This window comes from Eschrichtius robustus, chromosome 5 (assembly GCF_028021215.1).
Source record: "Eschrichtius robustus isolate mEscRob2 chromosome 5, mEscRob2.pri, whole genome shotgun sequence".
In the NCBI taxonomy this organism is placed as follows: domain Eukaryota; kingdom Metazoa; phylum Chordata; class Mammalia; order Artiodactyla; family Eschrichtiidae; genus Eschrichtius; species Eschrichtius robustus.
Window position 1 is genome coordinate 11,998,073 of NC_090828.1, and position 23,620 is coordinate 12,021,692.

Sequence of the window (23,620 nt, forward strand, 5' to 3'; positions counted from 1 at the left end):
ACCGATGGATGGAGAATGCCTGCATGAAGGTGGGCGATGACTGCCCTGTCACTGTTGTATCCACAAGGCCGAACACGGGACTGGATGTGAACGAGTCCTTATGTGCTGAAGACGAAGAAGATGTTTATTTTTTTTAATTAATTTTTATTGGAGTACAGTTGATTTACAATGTTGTGTTAGTTTCAGGTGCACAGCAAAGTGAATCAGTTATACATATACACATACCCACTCTTTTTTAGATTCTTTTTCCATTAGGTTATTACAGAGTACTGAGTAGAGTTCCCTGTGCTGTACAGTAGGTTCTTATTAGTTACCTATTTTATATAAGAAGATATTTTGAAGACATGAGCAGTCCTGGAGAGGGGACTGGAATGGGCTATTGACATATGGAGTGGATTCTTTCAGTTTAGAGCTACTTAATACTTGGAGTATTTTCAGTGAAGTCCTGGCTGGAGTCAAGGGAATGGTTGAAATGACAGCTGATAAAGCCTTACCGTCTGGTGGCTGACAACGACGAGAGGCAGACCAATATTTAACACACATCCTGCAGGGCTTCTGTGCTAGGTGTGATACTTCAGATGCTGAAAACTACACTGAGAAATACACGCCAATGTCTCTCTAATTAGAATTCTATGTCAGAGATCATAGTTTCTATTACTAGCACTTCCGAGAAACTGGTTGCAAGATTAAATGAGAGAAGAGACAACCTGGTCATTAAATAATGCTTTAAGAATCAAACTTCGACATACCATTAATAAAGGGCAAAGTTGACTTTTGCAAGGTACTTCTATCAACCTTTTCAAGTCCGTTTGAGTTTACTCCTTACATTTTTCTTTAATCACCACTTTCATGGAATTTGTTTGGAAGAGATTATTTTTGCCCACAGACGATCACCAATCTAATTCTGGTATAATGAGAGAGAAGTATGTTTGATTTTTTTCCCTTCTCTCCTTCCATTATCACACCCTTTGAAGATGATGTTTCAAATGTTTAATTAATGTGCTTCTTATTGTTGATGAAAATTCCCACCCTTCATATGTCTTGTGTCATATGTCTCCATATCACCCACCATAGCACATGCCTGAGTTTAAGCTTCTTATTGCTTTAATACGACTAAAGGAAAAAACAGTCAAGCCAACAAGGGGAACACTGTAGGGCAGAACCTGGTTAATTGAAATTTCATATTCAGAATTTTTGATAATTGGTCTTGAGGCTATTTTAAAATTTACTTTTGTGTTGGTTATGGAAAAAATGCTTTCCTAATATATGAGATTAAAATGAAAACAGTTAATTTCCCATAAAAAGCTTTCAGACACTCTAAAAGTCTTTATTTTCAAATAAAAAGTGAAATGACAATAAAACACACTAGTTTCAGCTGATAATATAATTATATGTGTTTACATAAATATTTGTCATATAAAGTATTTGTGTCTATTGGTATGTTTTTACAACTTTCATGAGATATAACTGACATACTATATAATTCATCAATTTAAAGCATATAACTCAATGGTTTTTAATATATTCATAAGAGTTGTGTCATCAATACCATAATCAATTTTAGAACATATCTATCACCCCCAAAAGAAATCTGTACCCTTTTAGCTACCACCCTCTGACCTTCCTAGCCCTAAATGACCACTAATCTACTTTCTGTCTCTGTAGCTATGCCCATTCTGGACAATTTTATAAACGGAATCATATAATATGTGGTGTTTTGTGTATGGCTTATTTCATTCAGGATAACGTTTTCATGGTTGATCCATGTTGCAGCACGAATCAGTATTTCAGTCTTTTTCATGGCCAAGTAATATTCCATTGCAGAAATATATCACATTTTGTTTATTCACTCATCAACTGATGACATTTGGGTTATTTCTGCCTTTTGACTATTGTGAATAATGCTGCTATAAACATCTGCATACAAGTTGTTATTTGGACATATGTTTTCATTTCTCTTGGGTACATACCTAAGAGTGGAATTGCTGGGTCATATGCTAATTCTATATTTAACCATTTGGAACCACCAGAATGTTTTCCAAAGCAGTTACACAATTTTATATTCACACAAGCAGCATATATGGGTTCATATTTCTCCACATCTTCACCAACACTTGTTATTATCTGTCTTTTTAATTATAGCCATCCTAATGGGCGTGAAGTGGTATCTCACTGTGGTTTTTGATGACTAATGATGTTGAGCATCTCTTCATGTGCTTATTAACCATTTGTATATCTGCTCTGGAGAACAGTCTATTCAGAGCCTTTGCTCACTCTTACTGATTATTACAATACTCTTCTATCATCTATTACAAAATCTTCTATGTTGGTACTATTTTATTTAATGTCCTTGAAAGTCACAGACATGAATGATTTAAACAAACATTAAATAAAATTGTTCAGGATTTCGGGGGCTAATCCTTTCTTCTAATGTAGTAAAAATTAGTGGGCATTTACTAAATACCTCCTATAACACAACTTCCATATTCTCTCTCACATGCTTCCCATGTCAGAATATAAACATTATGATATTTGAATCAGGATAAGGATATAAGTACATTGAATGATTTGGGACTGAAATGGGATCTGGACACAATTTTTAATAAGAACACTCCTCCTCCAATTGGTCTCTACGCAATAGAACAATCAGAAAAATTCAGCTCCCACTACTGTGTTGGGGAACACCCACCAGCAAGGTTCATATGCTGAGATAAAGGAGACTGTGGCACTGCTACAAATCTTGCTTTCTATGCTTCTCACCAAAAAAGCCAAAAAAACAAATAAAAAATAACCCCCCTCCCAAAACTTTTCTATAAGGGCAAATGGTCAAAACACAATAAATGTATCTACTTCACAAAGAATAAAAGAAAGGGGCAACCATTCCAGAACATAATAGAATATTTATGGATAAGTCGCTGAATACCACGGGATGCTTCAGCAATGCCTGAATAGAGAGACTGCCCAATTCCCTAAGAGTGCCAATTATTTTATTGCAACACAAAAAGCACATTGGGCACTTTCCCATATGGCTCATTACCACTTTCAAATCCCTGTGGAAAGTCATTTTGTTACAGAAGGTCTAAGCAGCATTTCTACCTTTCTACCCTCAAAAATATTCAGCTCATTCAAAATCCAAAATAACCCCAAAGCTCTGAATTGCTATCTACGCAGATACCAGAAATATGACATACGTCTATAGAGTTTCAATTGACAGGTAAATTTGCTACGATTTGAGGCAACATTTTCTTGATAGAGAAAAACATCTTTCTTCGTGTATTTCTTTTAAAATACAACCAAGCAGTGCCTTAACAAAATAAAGCCTACAACTCTAAACATCTGAATATTATAAAATCTAATTTGGTACTTGTCAGACAAAACATGGGGAGAGAGAAAGGGAAAGTTTTAATGCCTTAAGTCAAAAAGACTAGTGTGGTTAAAGGTTCTATATCATCAGTCATAAATCATCAACAGGACCGAAAATCCCATCAATATCTATTATAATGAGAACAGGTCTCCTAGGACCAAAAATTTTCTACAGCTGTTCCATTGGCCCAATCAGATATTTTTAAATCTTCATAATAAACATGGCTGGAAAAACCTAACAATCAAACACTTAAGATAAAAAAGTTTAAATTATATCCTGCGATGAATACTAGTTTAATATTTTTTTGTAGTTATATACTTTGGCTCTGTAATAAAAGAAATTCTGGTTATCATTATTCTATAAACTACTCCATCTGTTCCTTATACACATACCAGAATTTCACAGCAAAAGAGATCAAGAAACACCACCGAGATCAGAAAAATTGGTAACAGCTTTTTAAACATTCATGAGGTTCTCTGACCTATAAAGACTTTTCCAGCTAAGGATGGCCATATTAAGAATAAATCATTACTTGTAAGAGATACATATGCTCTCATAAAAGTTCCCTAGATGACCATTAGCATGGCCACCGGGCCTTATGTAGCTCTGCCTTTGAAGAAATCCAATCACTTCAGTGGAAGAAATATAAATATGGTAATCTTACAGGGGATAAGAAAGAAAGGTGAAAGGGGCTTTTATTTTTGCCTTTAATTCTCTGGCCTGTGTGTCTGCTGTGCTTATGCCTCTTTCATATGAAGGAGGCTTTTTGCAGGTTTCCCGTTTTCCTTTTTTTTAATAAGTTCAAAAAAGATGAAAGAAAAGTCAATACGGGAAACTTCCCTAATTTGTAAGGTTAAATCAGTGGAATGCCCATCTCATATCCCTGTACAATAGAAAAAGCAGCGGCTAGAAATCAGTGACTTGCATTTTTAGACCTAGTTCTATAACTAACTACCTGTATGACTTTAGCCAAATTACTTAACATTTCTAAACCTCAATTCCCAGCTGTCACACAAGATATTAGGACTAGGTAATCTATGATAGTTCAAGTCATGTCTGTGCACAAGTACGTTATTATTATTCTTTTCATCCAGAGGAACATTCCTGTTTCTTTTGGAGATTTAAAAAATGAACCAGGAGACAAGCTCCTTTTCCTTTAGCAACTCTGAGGTATTAGGAGCCATGTCCTCTGCCTACTGGAGAGAATAAGGTCAACAGGAGGAGAGAAATCAAAATGGGAGGCAGAACCAAAATGGTCCTCCTGTACAATTCACCTCTTCCTAGTCACACAGGCTGAGAAACCTCTTCTTATACTTAAGTCAGTGTAAACTGGCCTCCATAACAAACAACCAAAAGAACTCGATGCTCTTCCAAATGACTACATCAGCTTTGTTGACAACTAATCATCACACCTCCTCTCCTCAGGTGAGTCCACAGATAGAAGCAGGTGAGGCTGCATTGTCCAGCAACCGTTCCTCTCCTACACCAAGACCACGTTTCTAGGATTTTAAGCATCCAGATCATCAGCGGTGAAAGCCTCAGAGTAAAGCCTCTTCTTTGGGCAGCAACAGTATTCATCTCGTTGGTCCCCAAGCCAATCACCTAAGCCTATGATTTTCGTTCCTGAACCCATTAGAATCACCTGGGAAGCTTGGAAAAAAAAAACAAAACGTCCAAGTCCCTGTCTCTATCCCTATTCTAACTTAATTGGTGTGGGTTGAATTCAAGGCATGGGCATGTTGTAAAAGCTCCTCAGGTGATTCATACAAACAGCCAGGATGGATAATCATGCTCCGAGCCTTTAGAACTAGAGCAAAAACATATCTTCACTATAACTCCCACTGTGTCACTCTACTGAATAAACTGTTCAGTGGCACTCCAGTACATTCTGGATAATCCCAGACAGGCTTTTTCATAAAGGACTGAAGAGCCCTTTCCCTTCATGGCTTTCCTTAACTTCTACTTACTCATCAAGACACAGCACTCCACTTCTTCTGGGTAACCGCCAGTAACTACAACCCTGCTCCTCCCTTCCAGGCTCAACACCGACTGCACTACATTAATATCGCTGAAGTGAACTTCTACCTCTGCCAGGAAGGAGTAACTGGGACTGGACTAGCCCTTCTACTTAATCTTAAGTAGAAGACTGGAGAAAATATATGAAACAAATGTTTCTAGACGTTGTACAATTGGCAGTACAAGATTTTGAATCTTGAGAGAAAGGAAATAAAGGAAATGAGCCCGGAGGCACTTTCCAGACTGTGGTGCAGGGAGGGGGAACACAATCTGATGCAGCAGGCTCCCTGAGCTGAGCTGGAACGTGCAGGGCAGAGTACAGCGAAGGAGAAAACGACGTGTATAGCAAAACCTCCAGGAATCTTCATGGGGTCGCCTGGAGATGTTGTTGAATATTAAGCCATGGGTATGTCGGTGAAATTCCATGAGACCAGGCAAAGGATGCCTGAGAGCTATAAACTGAACAATTCCCAGAGCTCAGGCAGGGCTGGGAGACCTTTGCATTCCAACCAGCCAGAGTAGAGAGTCCCTGCTGAACAAAGGGCATTCAGGAGAGATCCCAAAAAGTAACATCTCTGCCACGGCACAGGATTAACCCTAGAATAAAAGTTACTCTAGACTCACCCTCAAGAATTAAAAAATAAGCCCCAGAAGGATCAAACTAATCATCAGGAAACTTAACTGTGTGCCAGAACAAAGTCCAGTTTCCTTTAAAAGAAAAGAGACTCTAGCACTCAATACCACAAGATACACAATGTCTAGCATCCAATCAAAACTCACAAGATAAAAAACAAAAATTGTGACCAGGGAAAAAAATCAGTCTAATGAAGCAGATGCAAAAAATATATAGATAAGACAGAATTAGCAGTCAAGGACTTTAGGATAGCCATTATAACTATGCCCACGATTTATATAAATAAAAACATGAATTTAATGAGAAGAGAAATGGAGGATATAAAAGGGAACTAAATGGAACTTCCAGAGCTAAAAAAGAGAGTATCTGAGAGGAAAAATTCACTAGATGGGACTGAGAGCAAATTCGACATTGTGGAAGAAAGATCATAGAGCTTGAACACGCAGCCACAGACACTATCCAAACTGAAGCCCACACACACCAAATAACATAAACAGAGCCTCAGAGACTTGTGGGACAACAGGAAGTAGTCTAACATTGGTGTAAGTGAAAATCAGAAGGGAGAGGATATTCTTTAGTTCTTTAGTAAGACAAAAGCTAGAAGAATTAATTACCAAGAGACCTGCACTAGAGGAAATGGTTAAGATAGTTCTTGAGGCAGGAGAAAAATGATACTACCTGGAAATTTGGATCTGCCCAGAAGAACCTTCTATTTCTGCAGATCAACTGACATAAGCCCTGGGCCCATCCCTGAGCTATGCATGCAGTGAACAGACACAAGGGAATAAAAGAAGCAAAGACTTGGAAAACTGAACTACCACATAACTTACTACACAAGTATCAGATCATCTCATGAGTGGTACATGAATGGGTGGGATAGGCCCAAATATTACAGTAAAGGATTTGAAAACTGAACTGACATTGGAACCCACCACCCACAGAAAGAAAAACAGAATTTGTGCTCTAAACCTAACCAGGTTGACTGCTTGGTCAAACAAACAAAAATCAACATTCTGCAGAGGATTTGAACAGAATCTAAAATCTCACAATAAAGGTCAAAACGTTCAGATATAAGAGAAAATTACCAGACATACAAAACCAAAACAAAACAGAAGAATGTGACCAATTCTCAGGAGAAAAAGACAATCAGCAGGTGCCAGCCACAAAATAGGACTCAGATGTTGGAATTATTAGACAGATTTGAAAGATATACAATAACTGTGCTCTATGAGATAAAGGTGCACTCCTGAAATGGAGAGACAGAGTTTTCATCAGAGACACAGAAACTAAAAAAAGAACCAAATGGAAATTTTAGAACTAAAATTACATTATTAAAAAAAAAGTCACTGGATAGGTTCGCTAGGTTCAACAGCAGAATGGAGATGACAGAGAAAGGAGTCAGTGAACCTGAAGATAAATCAATAAAAGCTATCCAGTAGGAAGAACATAGAGGGAAAAAGATCGAAAGAAATAAATAAGAGCCTGAGGAGCTTGAGGGACATTATTAAAATGTCTAAAATTCATGTCATTAAAATCTTGCGAGGAGAAGCAGATTGGTGGAGAAAAAAATACTTATAGAAATTGTATCTGAAACCCTTCCAAATTTAGTGAAAGACAAAGTACATGATAAAAAATTAGATACAAAACCCAGTAAAGACCCAGAAGATATAAACAAGACTGTAAACCACCTCAACTTAATTGATATGTGTAGAGTACTACTTTCAACAATGGCAGAACACACATTCTTTTCAAGGGCACATGGTACATTCACCAGGATAGACCACACACAGGGCCAAAAGAAAGTCTCATTAAATTAAAAGGATTAAACTACACTGAGTGTGTTCCCTAACAATAGAAATAAATTAGAAATTATTAACAAGATGGTATCCAGAAAATCTGTGGCATATTGAAACAATAAAATACCATTCAGCAGTAAAAAAGAATAACTACTGATACATACAACAACATATATGGATCATAATAAATGAGGTTGAATAACAAAAGCCAGATACAAAAGAGTACTTAGCAAATGAGTAGATTTATGTGAAGTTCAGGCTCAGGCAAATTAATCTATGGTGACAGAAATGAAACCAGAACAGTGCAGGGGGTAGTTACTGGAAGGAGACATTTTAGTAAAAACTCAACAAATGTCATTATTAGCTATCATCGCCTTACTGTGTACCACCCCACTCCACAGTTCACCATTCTACTTTCTACACCCTAGTTAGTCCTTTTCATTTCTACTGTTTCACCTTTTTAAATGTATGGCACCTACATTCTCACTCCTGGTTAAATACTGAGACGGGGACTATATCTCTTTCTTTCTCTCCCACAGTGGTTAGTCTGACACGTGCACAACGGACCACTTACAAAGTGCTACTGCGTAAACCAGACTGAGGCTAAGAACCTGTACGGAAAAATAAAGCAAAAGCACCGTATATATATATATGTAATTATATAATTCTTTGTACTTATATGATTTAAGCCAGGGGTCAAAAAGCTACAACTTATAGTCCAAATACAACCCACTGCCTGTTTTTGTAAATAAGGTCTTATTGGAACACAAATATGCACATTTGCTTATGAATAGTCTATGGTTGCTTTCATGCTACGACACAGGTTGACTAGTTGCAACAGAGACCATATGGTCAACAAAGCCTTTAGAATCTCAAACAGTAGCTATCTGGCCCTTTACAGGAAAGGTTGCTGACCCCAGATTTAAGCTGCAGCAATTCTCTCGATGGGCAGGACAATAAAGCCACCCACTGCTTCCAGAGCCTATGGCTTCTTTGACACCTATCTGCTGGTATTGATCCAGGATATTGCAGTGCAGCTTCCCCAGGCTGGAATGTAAGAACTTTAGCCTAAAACAGGTCATATGCTTCAACAGGAAGTCCTTTCTACCTATTTACAAAGATATCTAGAAAAAAATACATGCTCCTCTTTAAGTCACGTGGTATTAACTATTAGAGGAATGCCTATATTAGCCTCTTAGGGCAAGCACGATTCTTTCTCAATATGTAGGTGGCGTGGACCATGGAGAACTGTATATCTGAAACTAACTTCTAACACTTAGCCAGCAGAATGGTCTCTTAGGCTGAGAATCAAGGGACCTGGGTCTAGTATGACTCTAACTATGTCTGAGAGACCTCAAACCAATCATACAGTATTTTCACACCAGAGTTCCCTCCTTCCCTAGCCTTCCCTAACAACATGCCCACATATGCTCCCCGGGTGACCCCTCCATCTAGCTTCCATGCATGTTAGAGGCACAAGTATATAATGTGTGAAGTACTCTCCAAAAGCATAAAGTATTATCTTAAAGTAGCTCTACAGTAGCAAACACTATCATTAAAAAAAAATAAGTTTAAATGTATTAAATGAAACAAAGTACTTACCTAAACTATTAAAGTAGTACTGCTGTCCTGGGTAATCAATATTGGAGGGAAAAATGCCTAAATATGAAGGAAACAAACATTTTAATTGCGGGGGTAGGCTTCCCCCACCACCCCTGCCAGCTTTACTGAGGTGTGACTGACAAATAAAAATTGTACATGTTTAAGTTGGGCAACGTGATTTTTTAAAAGGTGTACAATGTGATGATTTAATATACATATATGTTATGAAATGATTTCCAGACTCAAGTTCATTAACACACCCGTCACTTTATATACTTACCATTGTGTGGGTATATACGTGAGAACACGTAAGATCTAGTCTCTTAGTAAATTTCAAGTATATACTACAGTATTATTAACAATAGTCACCATGCTGCATATTACATCCCCAGAACTTACTCATCTTACAACTTAAAGTTTGTACCCTTTTACCAACATCTCTGCATTTACCCCACCCGCCAACCCCTGGAAACCACTGTTCTACTCTCTGGTTCTATGAGTTTAACTTTTTTAGATTTCACAAATAAGTGAGATCATACAGTATTTACCTTTCTCTGGCTTATTTCACTTAGCATAATGTCCTTCAGGTTCACCCATTTTGTCAAAAATAACAGGATTTCTTTCTTTTTTATGGCTGATAATATTCCATTATATACATATAAATACCACATTTTCTTCATCCATTGGGTTGTTTCCCTATCTTGGCTATTGTGAATAATGCTGTAATGAACATGGGGGTGCAGATATCTCTTCGAGATACTGATTTCATTTTCTTTGGATATACACACAGAAGTGGGATTGCTGGATCATATGGTAGTTCTATTTTTTATTTTTTGAGGAACTTCCATGCTGTTTTCCATAGTGGCTGCACCAATTTACATTCCCACCAACATCCTCACCAATACTTGTTATCTCTTGTCTTTTTGATAATAGCCATCTTAACATCTCCTGATTGCCATCTATATTATAAAGCTATAGTAAACAAAACAGTATGGTAGTAGCATAAAAACAGACACGTCTGATAGAACACAACAGCCATAAGGCTGTAACTACTAACCTTTCCAACAATTAAGAGATTCTTTGTAACAAAGCTCAAAGCCATTATAAATGATTTCTGAACAATTGTTAAAATAAGCTCTCTTTTGGTTGGGGTTAGCCCTACAGGGAACAGAATGTGGTGGGGACAGTGAAACCCTAACTTATACTCTCTGAAGTTCCTTAAGGTTCCTGACGACAAAAGATGGTCTTTGCCTTCCAAGGGACCAGGCTTGTTCTTTGAGGCCTCTGTACAAGTAGAGATGTTCTGGCTATTGAGAGAAGCTGCTTCACAACAAAGGTGCTAGGTGAGCCACGTTCTTACCCCTCCTAAGGGACTTTCCCGTTTCTTATCCCTAAGAAAGCAGTAGGACAGACGACTCAGTACAGCTGAAGGAAAGGAGAGAGGGAGGAGTAACAGGGGACACCTTCAGTGTGATGCTCCTCTCCCAGGAGTTATCAGACAGCAGCCTTCACGTACTTGATTATTTTCCACAGGGCTCCCGTGTCACCCCAATTCTCAGATCACTCTAGATCTTTCTCCGGCTTCACCAGAAATAACGGCAGAGAGATTGCAGGCCATTTGTAAATAGCACTGAATGTTTCAACTTTTAGCATTTAATTTTCTACTGTATTACACTGAAAATAGAATGATATAAAAGTAAGTCTCCTTAGAAAATAGACAAGGTTTTAAGAAGGAAACTAAGAGTTTAAATGTTATAACTGTGGGGGAAAATCCTCTTTAAAACCAAAATACTTGCCTAAATTTCATAATATGTCTGTAGAAAGCTTTACTAACCACTTAATCCTCAGACACACAAAGAAAAAGGAAACAAAACATTAGACTCCTGAGAATCATTTCTTTTCCTTTGTCAGCACTGAGAGCATTTGGGCAACAAAGCTCACTACTAGATTTCCATAATTAAGTTGTATCAAAAATATAATAAAACTGGACATTTTCAATAAAGGAAGCTCCTGCTGCCTCTTCCAAGCACACACACTAGAAACACAGTAATAGGCAAACATAGGAAAATAAAAATCTGCGTAGATGCAACACAATCTGTAAAAATCACCAGAAAGTGAATAAAACCAGCTAATAAAGGCAACAGCACAATGCTTGGAAAGCTTTCTAATATCATGAATATCATATGGTTCTCAAGAATACCAGTCACTGGCACAAACTGTGAAAACAAATTATTTATGGCTCAAGAAAAGGTAAAATAGTCTCAGAAGATTTCCCATGAATAAAAGATGAAATACTGGGGACTTCCCTGGTGGCGCAGTGGTTAAGGATCTGCCTGCCAATGCAGGGGACACAGGTTCGAGCCCTGGTCCGGGAAGATCCCACATGTTGCGAAGCAACTAAGCCTGTTTGCCACAACTACTGAGCCTGCACTCTAGAGCCTGTGAGCCACAACTACTGAGCCTCTGTGCCACAACTACTGAAGCCCACGTGCCACAACTACTGAGCCTGCACTCTAGAGTCCACGTGCCACAACTACTGAGCCCGCAAGCCACAACTACAGAGCCCGTGCGCCTAGAGCCTGTGCTCCAAAACAAGAGAAGCCACCGCAATGAGAAGCCCGCACACCACAACGAAGAGTAGCCCCTGCTCTCTGCAACTAGAGTAAGCCCGCGCACAGCAACGAAGAGCCAACACAGCAAAAAAATAAATAAATAAATAAATTTATTTATTAAAAAAAAAAAGATGAAATATTGGAATTCATATGGTCTATAGAACAAGTGTTTGCAAAATATCAATAGTTTCCTTCTAAGTCAAGACCAGTATAGCATTTTCAATTAAGAGATCCAAAACATTCATAGGTTTCTAAATAAAATAAAGTATTTTCATTGAGCATCAATTAGATGAAAAAAAATCTTTTAATTAAAAAGCAGGAGCCACGCTTCAAGCAATAACAGACTTGGTTTGGCCATATGAATATATGTCTCACCTGCCAAGGACCTAGTGGTCATTCTGAATTCTTTAAAATACTGGCCTTGCACTTCAGTACAGATTTGTCTTTCTTTTTTTAACTTTTCCTTGTACTTTGAATTCATGGAGTATTACAGAAGAAAGCATATTTTAAACCTGCTTTAAGTCTCCAAATTTCAAGGAAATCATGGTTTTTGGTGAGTAGCAATAATGCTGTGGGTATACGTGTGCACCGCTATTTGTCCCCTAAGAAAGCCTCAGGTTTAAAATTGGGGTTTGCAGCCTCTTCCTCGGAGCAGTGTGAGGACCAGCACCAGCTGGCTCACCTCTTGGCTTAGAAAGAGCCTATTAGGGAGCTCCTAAGTTGAACCACAGGGAACTGTTCCCATTAAATGAAGATTCCCGTTAAAACGAAGATGCTTCTGTTCCCGTTAAAATGAACTTCCAACCTGTCAGGCCAAAAATGTTCCGTCCTGTACCTGAGCACGTTTCCATGATCTTCCTCAGAGGTCCGCAGACGTACATTAGTCCAACAAGGATCCCGGCCAGATGCCCGGCGAAGGAAGTCCTAGGGGAGAAGGAAAGCCTTCGTGAGTGTTTGCTCTGCTGCGTACTAGAGACCGTCTTCTCATCAGCCCGGGGCGCGTCAATTAGTCACAGTCTGCAGGCTCTCTTCTACATCACGTGTTTCACGCTGAGCAGCATTTAACTTAGTCCCAAGAACAACATTTCCTATCTTACCAAAAAAAAAGTACAGTGAATAACAACCGTGACATGTTTAAAAGGCAATATCCCTCCTTGACCAAGAAAAGTGGGCTGGCTCCTTCAGAGTAGCGGAGGCATTTTGTTAAGACAACCCATTACACTTCTTCCAGTTTTTTCTCTGTAGCTCTTATCACAAAACATACACGAAACGCATTTTCTCTGAATTAAATCTTGAATTAGCTAGCCACTGTGAGGGACGGGAGCTATCTGTGTTCACCGCAGAGCAGACCGCTACGTTTTTACCCACCCCTGACTAGTGAGGCGGAAAGCAAGAGAAACTCGGCAGAAGAGATGTCCACACTGGGCCCCCCTAGCCCCGCTACAAATATGCATCTTTCAGTCGCTCAGCCAAGAAAACCCAAAAATGTAAACTTCAAGCTTGAAAGATGAGATAGAGCATTAAGTTGGTTCCACTCTTCTTAAAATAGCATCTAAGATTGGCAATCACTTCTAAATACAAATACAAGGCAAGCCTCAGCTAAGTATATGCTGAATGAGTAAAAGAGTAAATGAAAGAAGATCATCCAACAGGGCTCTCTGCCGCCCCCCAGCTCTTCCTCTCAATGCAGCCCACACCCTCCCATCAGTTATTCTCCCAGAACAGAGGTCATGTATGTCACTGCCATCCTGTGGGGATCACCGTCTTCTCTGTTGACAGAACGCTCTAGCCTGCAGTCAAGGCCTCCCAACACCTGGCCTTGCCCAACTCCTCCTTCCACCCTCACCTCCTGCTAAACCCATCCCCACAGCCCACTGCCAGAGCCCCCCACGTGCTCACTGGTGACCACAAGGCTAGGAGGAACAGCACCCCTCTCGTAAAAAATCACGTCCCAGTTGAAGAGTTGCTCTTTCCTTCTGCTGCCTGGCAACTGAAAGTTACCAAGGAGCCGGATGTGAACTCCAAGAGAACAGTGACTTCTGTGGTTTTCACATATGTATTTCATATACCGAGGACTGTGCCTGGCACAGGACAGACACTCAAATATGTGTTGAATGCATGATTCCAGTGTCCCAGGATGGTTTCACCAAGAGCACCAGGAGGCAAGTTAAAACCGCTGCATCTTGAACCTCAGAGTGCTGGCTGTGCCATGGCAGTGACCGAACCGTGGCACTGACGTTGTTGTCACCCACGCAAAACCTAGAATCAAGTGCAATACACCTTGTGACCACGGCCACAGGGGACAGGGGAAAGAGGCCCTAAATGCCACAAGCAAGGCAGCCACAAGTGACTGTCATTATCTCAGAGCCAGGGAAAGACTTGATGGTTCTCAGGAAAGGAACAGGCAAGGGAACACTTCAGAGAAAAAGACTAAAGGAAGCTTTCTGTAGACAGGACGGCACTGCCTCTTGTTCCCAACAGCCAAGTCGATCACACTATTGCCCAAATAAGGTCCTGCGTACATCTACACACACCGAAAGTCACACCATTTGTGCGTGCGTGCACACACACACACACACACACACACACACAATTATCCCTTCAGGACAGCTATTATTTTCATCAAATGTATCTACCTCACAGTATGTTTAACCTGATAATAAAAACATGGGATCAGATACTCAGTTTTCCCATTTTCAGGGAAGAATAGTATCAACTGTGCTTTCCTTTAGCTTTTCCAAAAAAGAACCAAAATTGTACTTATTTTATTCTATTTTTAGGCTAAATAAACTCTCCAACTAGTTCTAGGAATGGCAAAGAAAGTGGTAGTTTGAGGGAAACAAAGAAGAGGCCAGAATCAGTTTTTTAAAAACAGTAACCTCAATTTAACTGAAAAGAATAAAATACATCAATATTTTTGAAACTTATTAAGCCAATCTTTATGGTGAATCATATAGATATAAAATGACAAGGAAGAAAATTTTCAATTTTAAATCCCAACCTATTAAACAATCAACCTTGAATCTCATTTACAAGTTAGAGTCTAGTATAGTTAAATGAATTTTTTCTCTCTCTAAATGGGTTTGTAGAAGTCTGAGTTATAATCTAATTGCAAATAACTAGGAAAGGGAGGCTGGCAGACCAGAGACCACACAGCATTATCTGCCAACATTCAGCATTTTCCACAAAAGTCCCAACTCGACGCTCTTGCTGTCCTTATCATTTTCTTCAAGCTCTGTATTAGTGTGCTTCTTTTAAAATAAAAAACAAGAAGAGATAATGATCTTATTCAGTCAAAACTGAGAACCTCTCAACATTACACACACAAAGGGGAGGATACCATCAATGAAAAAAGGAATCATATGCTTGTTTCAAGAGGTATGTTAACTTGCTCCACGCCGTAGGTAACCATGCGACCAACTACCTCTCTTGGCCCTCTAAGAGATACTCCATGTCCTGAGAGAGGAAACAGACCTGCAGACAGGAAATGGAGCTGGGAACTACCTTCTCCCCAGCAGGATGGGGCACCCCAGTCCTAGGATTAGGGCGCTTTATCCCCACCCCTGGGGGGTGCTGTGAAGCCACAAGGAGGCCCTGGGCTTCGGGGGAAGAAGACACATCTGGGTGCTGATCAGTGGCTGGGAACTACCTTCAAATGTAACAGCTTTAGAAACACACTGTGTTATTATGATCATAATTATACATGCTAAACACGCTTCAACATTTGTGGTGTCTGAGCATGCCCGTGGCTCCATAGAAGCCCTCCTGGAAGGCATGCACTCTCCTCTGTTCTTAGTTATACCTTCAGGCTGACACCCCAAGGGGCAGGCTGGGAAAACCCTGCTCTTAGGAACAGCTTATTCTTGACCTAAGCAGGTCTTAGGCTGGGACTGAGGATTTGGTGATGACCTGCCTCCCCACATCCTAATTTAAGGTAATTCCTCAGAAACAGAACCACCATATTCAATGCTACATCCATGATCACACCTGGTGCAGTAAATGGCCTGACACTAACACTCAGTAAACAACTACTGAATGAGTGGAGAAGTGGAATTAAAATAACACATAAAACGCACATATTAACGTATATTACAACTGTATTCTAAAAACACAAGTCACACCGGTCACCAGTTAATAGCTGTTTTTGTATCAAATTTCACTGGGAGAGCTAACGATTGAACACAACACACCCTCCCCTCCCTCCCCTGTGCACACTTGGACAAGGTATTACACAAAACATGTGCTCAATTAACAGAACAACAGCACTAAGCCTATTATTATAGCTTAAAATTGATCCCTTAGAAGCTTTACTTCTTCTGATAGCTCAATAGTGACTCTCTTTAGAAAATCATAACAGCTATAATCAAACACTGATTGTGATGGTGCGAAGAGGTCACAAGAGCCAGATACACTGCTTCTGTGTGTGGTTACACAGGTCGTACACTGTACACACTACTGTGAGAAGGCAAATCATCTGTCCAGGGTCTCAACAGTTCCACAAAGTAACTGACAGATCCAGTATTCAAATTCATATCATTCTATCTCAACATCAGAGCAAGTTAAGTACTGATGTAATTTCACCTTAATAGGGGACGACAATACCATAATCCAGTAGTTCTTAAACTTGTCCAGGTTCTAAACCCCTTTAAATATCTGATAAAAGCCATGAATCCTGTCTGCAGAAAGACTACACATACACAAAATATGTCACTTATAATTTTAAGAAGTTCATAGATAGCTTGCGTCCTATCCATGGACCTCTCACTAAAAATCCTTGCCTAAAAACATTTCATCACAAACAGAAAAATTTCGAACATCAGCACCAAGTCTAAGCAGTTATATACTCAATTGGAAAAACATTTTGTTTATACTCAAATCCTAACACAGAGGCAGCCATTTACTTAGATTACTTAAGTTTATGAACATGTCCAATTTCTTTATTGGCCCATTGCTCTCTAATGGTGGGAACCTACATCTGGGTTCAATTTATTTCTTTCTAAAATCCAACTTTCAGTAATTCTTTCAGTTAAAGTCGGAGACTAAAAAATTCTGCTAGTCTTTGTATGTTCGAGAAGGTCCTTATTTCTGCATCCTTTTTTGTTGATAAGTGTAGTGATCTACTACTGCTGCTATGAAATGCACTGTCAATTGGACAGTCATTCTTCTGCAGGTAATGTCTTTTCTCTCAGCCTTTGAGGTTTTCCCTTTGTGTTGGATTTACTATCATTATAGAACAATCATTCCAGGTGTAGATTTGTTTCATTTACCCTCCTTGAGATTTGCTGTGTTTTTTCAATCTGAGGTCTCGTGTCTTTCTGTAATTCTGAAAAATCTTCAGCCATTGTTTTTTGTCCTATGGACCTCTAGACGTGCAGCACTTGTGTATTTCCTGACTCAGAGTGGGAGCTCAATACATGTTTATAGAAAAAACTATAAAAAAAAAAAAGAAAAAAGAAAAAAAGATGAAAAGCAAATATCAGGGGGCTTCCCTGGTGGCACAGTGGTTAAGAATCTGCCTGCCAATGCAGGGGACACGGGTCCGAGCCCTGGTCTGGGAAGATCCCACATGCCGCGGAGCAGCTGGGCCCGTGAGCCACAATTACTGAGCCTGCGCGTCTGGAGCCTGTGCTCCGCAACAAGAGAGGCCGCGATGGTGAGGCCCGCGCACCGCGATGAAGAGTGGCCCCCGCTTGCCACAACTGGAGAAAGCCCTCGCACAGAAATGAAGACTCAACACAGCCATAAATAAATAAATAAATAAAATTTAAAAAAAACCAAAACACCAAAAAAGGTCGCCAGTAATCTTTAAAAAAAAAAGCAAATATCAAATCAATGTTGCTACATATTACTTATAAGGGACGGTGACGGTGGAAAGATAATTTGGGAGCAAAAGTAAGATTAAGATACTCTTGTGGATTACATGTCAGTTATATCTCAATAAAGCTGAAAAAAAGATATTATTGTGGATTTTAGTTACACAAACTATATGCGGATATTATTAACAACAGCACACAATGTTCTTTCCTACAATGCCAGCATTGGCCGATCCTCACTCCTTAAACAGGCTATTTGTAAGGCTGAGCTACCTTATGTGCTTATGCAAATGTTCCTGCTGTCACGTGCACTGCTGAAGACTCAAAAACTAAAGCTATGATTGAAATCTGGGATAAGCTATACAGGTCCTCTGTTAAATGGCAACTTCTTCCCACAGTTGAAGAGGCTGCCCTCTCAGGCACAGCTCAGAAAGCAGAAAATGAATTACTCTAAGACACAATCTCCCGTGTATGCAGAGCAAATGACCTCATTGAGGACGTAACTTCATGGAGACACAGGGTTGGACAAGGTAAGATAGTAAGGCAAGGTAAAAGGCAGTCACCTAGAAGTGGCCTCTTGTACTGTACGTTCCAGAATTTCCTCCTGTAAAAGCAGTTACTATTACCAGATAGGGACTGAGCTGATCAGAAGCTCTGGGGTTTGGGGATCTTAATAAAAGGTCCCAGATTGGCATTAGAGCAACAAGATGTAGCAAGAATTTTTTCAGGTTTAATGAATGCCACTACAAAAAAATCTTGATCGTATTGTTTCTTCCCAAGATAAACTATTCTTAAGCCATCTGTTTCTATCCGTGATGCTGTCATTCAACCACACCAGCCTGTGTCTTTGGCAACGGCAATCTGGGAGAGACTTGGTCTGTATGTCCTCTTTGTTTCTCTTACCATACCTCCCTCATTCTGCCCCCGTCCCGCCCCACCCAGCCACCTTTGGCTTCAGAAGTAAAAACTAGTCACCTTCCGGTATTACATCCTCCCAAAGGCAATGGAACCTCTACCACTCTTGTTAGTTTAATAAACATGGCTCCAACCTCAGACATAGGGCTGGGAGCTGACTGCTGACATTTACTTCAGTCCCAGACAAACATGACCTGGACAAAAACAAGCATTACAAAGGTGGGAGAAGCCTCTTTTACCAAAGAGCTTCCAATATAATAGATGATGCCCAGCAATTCCTTGGCTCTCAAGCCCATGTCTCTCAGCCGGGCAGGAAGAGAATTCCATGAGCTGGTTCAAGGAAGTAGCATTCATTCATTCATTCATTCATTCATTCATCCGTCCATCCATCCATCAAATATTTATTGACTGACTACTACATAAATAAGACAAACACAGTCACTGCCTCACAGATCTTACGATTTGCGGGAGTAACAGACACAGACAGACACACACACAATAACTGAAAATTGTGGGAAGTGTAGGAAAGTGAGTCTACTTTCCCTAGAGTGGTCTGGGATGGCTCCATAAGTGGCATTTAAAGTGACACCCACAGGATTTGGAGCTGGCAGGTCACAAGGTGAGGATGGGTGCTTCTGGCAGGGAAAAGCACATATGGAAGAGCTGTGAGGCAGGGAAGAACTTGGTGTTTTAAAAACACTGAGATGGCTATGAGGCGGCTGAGTATAGCGAGGCGGTGTAAGGACATGGGGTACAGCATGCGATGAATTTAGAAAAACAGGGAAAAGTCAGGTCCTATAGGCCTTATGTGCCATGCGGAGGAATTTGGGTGGTTTGATAAGCACATTGGGAGGCCACTGGAGAAGCTTAAAACAGGAGAATTCTTAAGAGTGATCTATCCTGTCTGCTGAGAGAGCAGACTCTAGAGAGGCAAGAATGGCCAGTGTAAGCAGATCAGTAAGGAGGCTGGTGTAGCTCAGGTGAGAAACGGTGGCGGCCTGGGAGAGGGTGGCAGCAGTAAGAGTGGGGAGCAGTGAATGGCTTGGGGTCTGTTTTGGTGGCAGAGATAAAAGAACTTGTTGACGGATTCAGTGTTGGGTTGAGGGAAAGGGAGAAAGCTAGGCTTTTGGCTTGTGCAAGGAGATGCACGAGGGAACCACTTACTGAGATGGGGAAGATGGGAGAAAAGGGGGAGGGTGCGGGGAGAGCCCAAGTGCTCAGTTTTGTTGTGTTTACTCCGAGATGCCTGCAGGACAATTAAATGGCAATATCTAGGGTTCAGTAGGTAGCTGGATACCAAGTTGGAAACTGAGAGGAAGAATGATTCAAAATATTGCTCACATATTTCATTTTATTTGACTCCTAGACCATTTGTATACAATAGGACCATGATATTGTATCTTTAAGTATATGACATATAATGCATTATACACACGCAATTATATGTATAATATCTAAAAACAAGATTTAAAGGAAATACATAAAAACAGCAACAGATAATATGGGGAAAATACATCCCCCTTTTTTTGTTCCTAATTTCTTATAATAGTGTTTTAGTGATTTCATTATTTTTTTTTTTTTTTGAAATATAAAGGGAACAGTAACTGAGCAAGGCTCCCATTTGAAAAACAATATTTCTCTCATCGTTGTGGCGGATAAATCTAAACATTTTCGTTGCTGTTGGGGTAAATCGTCAAGAAAGCTCTCCCCCATGTGGCACGTGCTAGTGCTTTTAAACCGAACTCCAGATGAAAATCATGATCACTAGCTTTGTGGTATTAATAAGTTTCTTTAGAAACTGTGTTGTTATTCCAATCTCCTTCAAAGCAAAATGAGAAGTTGTGCCCAATTAAATGAAAGAAACAAGTAAGTGAAATTACATGCAAAATAAAGGAATAACCCAGTACACTTAATTGGAGGACAGACGTTAAAGAGTCAGTGTAATTCCGTACGTGAGGCCGGTGTTCTTTTCCTCACCAAACTCTTCCCATAACTAGACACCTCCTAGAGTCCCCTTTCCTGTATCTTCCATATCACTGCTGAGTAGATTCCAATTGCCCCAAATCTCCCCATCTGCTCTGCACCGCCCCCCCCCCAAGTCCTGCCCCACCACAAGCTTGAGCCATTTGCAAAAGCCATGCTTCCACTCTTTGCAACTTTGTATGCACTATTCCCTTTGCCCAGCTAAGCCCTAGCAAAACAGCCTTCCTGGTCCGCCTTCCCTCAGGACAAGGCAGGGGCTGCTTCTGGGCTCCTGCAGTATAGTCTGAGTTCCTCTAGCATTTAAGGACCTTCCCTGTCTGCTGATTTTTCTGCCATTGCCCTGCTGCTTAAGCTACTGGCTACCAACCCTATCACACCCAATGTCCCCTTAAACCCAAATATTCTTTAATGCTCTTTCTATTTTCTTGTAATGGAATTTATAAATAACTTACCTACACACATACTTTTAAAAACACAGACAAAACAAACACGTGCAATCTCAACTCAACACAATGCCCCAGTTGTAAAAATTAAGAAAGAAAATTTTAATTCACATAGTAAAATACTATGATTTATAAACGTTGAGGCAGAACACCATCAGAAGACATATAAAGTCATCCTTTGCTTGCCCCTATGTACGGAATCTGCACGAAGGTGAGGTTAAGAAATGCAGGGAGGTACAGATGGGCTTTCTGTGACTCAAACACCACAGGCAGGGTTCCACTGGTCACGTGATCTTACGTGAGGGTAACTAACTTTTGACTCCAAATAAAGCAAAGTATAACACAATTTTCCCTTCAGTTACATTTACAATTCAATTTACAATTTTCCTGGAAAAGTCACTGTATATTAAATCTATGCCAAAGAAAAAAAATCTTTGTGTTTATATGAAAAACACAATCAGGTTTTAGGCTCAGATAATCATGAACAGGTTTTTCACCTACAGAAAAGTCCTTTCAACAGACTGGGGTGTGCGGTGTGCAGGACATTGTTGTTGAAGGGGACGGTCCTGCGTGCTGCAGGGCAGCTAGAACCTCTGGTCCTCACACACCAAGTGCCAGTAGCACCTCCACTAATCATCGTGACACCTACAAACAGCCCTGTAAATGTCCAAGATCCTTCCTGGGGACCATGTGACCTATCCCAGTGGAAAACCACTAGCTTAGCACACAGCAAATGCTTATTAAATGTTTGTGGAATTGATGACCTTTAATCATTAGGCCCCAAAAATATTTCTTTTCGAAGTACGCCTCATGTGACCACATCATGCACAAATTCCAAGGATTCCAAGTAAATTTACAACATATTGAACTGATACGCAAGAAAACTTCCCACCACAACTGACACGCACGTGGGGAGCGAGACTGTTCGGAAGAGGCCATGATCACTTCCACACTGCGCTGTGGCAGAATAAATGCAGCTTGGCACGTGAAACCACTCTGCCATCTGCTATTACTACAGACGAAAATATTTCTGGATACCACATGAATGATTATGTGCACATCACCTCCAGAAAGTAAATGTAAAATGAAAGAGATGTTGGATTGTTTATAGCCTGATTTTAACATATGCTACTGTTATGACACAAATCGGCCTTTTGGAGGTATTTTCAGAAGCCGTGTCATAACTGGAAATCCTATGGCCCTATGGTAGCTGGGCTCTTTGAGGTTGCAGGAAGAGACTGGCTTAGGTGACCCCGATTAATGCGAGTTCATCATGGGGTACACAAGGAAGAGAGGATGGCAAGGAACAGTCTCGACTGTGAGCTGTGGCAGTAACTACTACACTGTGCTAGTACACACCAGAACACAAATGGACGGGATGCCCTTGCAGGCGGTGATCTTAATCCACTGGCTCTCAGTCCTGGCTACACAACAGAATCTCTTAAAGAGATGCTCAAAGTTACAGCTCCTTGGACTCCACTCCCAGAAGTTCTGCAGAACTGCTCTCGAGTGGGACCCTGACACTGTTGTGTTGGTTGGGTTACTTTTTGATTATGCTGTTTTTAATTCCCCAGGTGATTTTCACGTGTTGAGGTTGAGGACCATTGATCTTAAGCCAAAATTCAAATTCTAATGAGATTTCGGCTGGCATAGTAGGCCAATAAGAAAAACATTTTGAGTATTGGCAAGACTCTTCACCCTACAAAGTACCCCACAGAAGTGACATCTGTTTCCCTCCTTGGGAAGTTGGTCTTAATATATTCTGAAATGCTGCAAGAGAAGTAGGTATAGCTTTGAAAATGCATGCAAGGAAACATATGAACTTACTTCAAAGGATTTACAAGTTCTTTGTTCTTATAAAAACATGATAATTTAGCTAATGTACCCACATATTCAAGACAGTCATATACACACAGTCAAAGATGAAGACAGTAAAGAGCTAAGGTAACCCCTCAATCCCTAAATCCAACAGAAAGACTGGGAAACAAAACTGCATCATAAAGCTAGCCTACAATTTCAGAAAAGGTAAATACTACTTGTGGTTAAATCTGGTCTGAATCAAAATTCTAACTATGAATGCCCCACCTATTATATGACTCAAGAGACCTGGGCATGACATGCATATCACATACTGCTCCTGTAGCAGCTTTATTGGTGTGCCTGTAAGGCACAGTTAATGTTGAACAAGAGCACAGAACCACCAGCTGCAAAGTTCTGAAAACCACCCGTACCAGAGTAGAATTCGTTTATGCAAGACAACATGCTATGCTGAACATCTATAGACAAAGTAACCCCGGTGAAGCCACAAGACCCATATGGGCTCATCTGAGGAACACTGTCACAGTTAAAGATACACAGTTCCACCTCTGATGGAGGCCCAAGCAGGGCAGGTGTTCCCTCATCTCCTTTCCTGTCAGCTAGAGCACAACCGTGGGACTGATG

General features: G+C 40.2%; 1 protein-coding gene across 5 annotated transcripts in view; it reads right to left on the minus strand.

Annotated features, from left to right (window-relative positions):
• Nucleotides 1-23,620, minus strand: part of RHBDD1 (rhomboid domain containing 1) — a 115,117-nt gene that overhangs the window by 48,834 nt on the left and 42,663 nt on the right. For all 5 annotated transcript variants that reach the window (XM_068544319.1, XM_068544316.1, XM_068544317.1 and 2 more), the window contains exons 4-5: nt 12,860-12,948; nt 9,413-9,469 (exon numbers count right to left, since the gene is read on the minus strand). In XM_068544319.1, the coding sequence (XP_068400420.1) occupies nt 9,413-9,469; nt 12,860-12,948 (146 nt within the window). The remainder of the gene's footprint in view (nt 1-9,412; nt 9,470-12,859; nt 12,949-23,620) is intronic.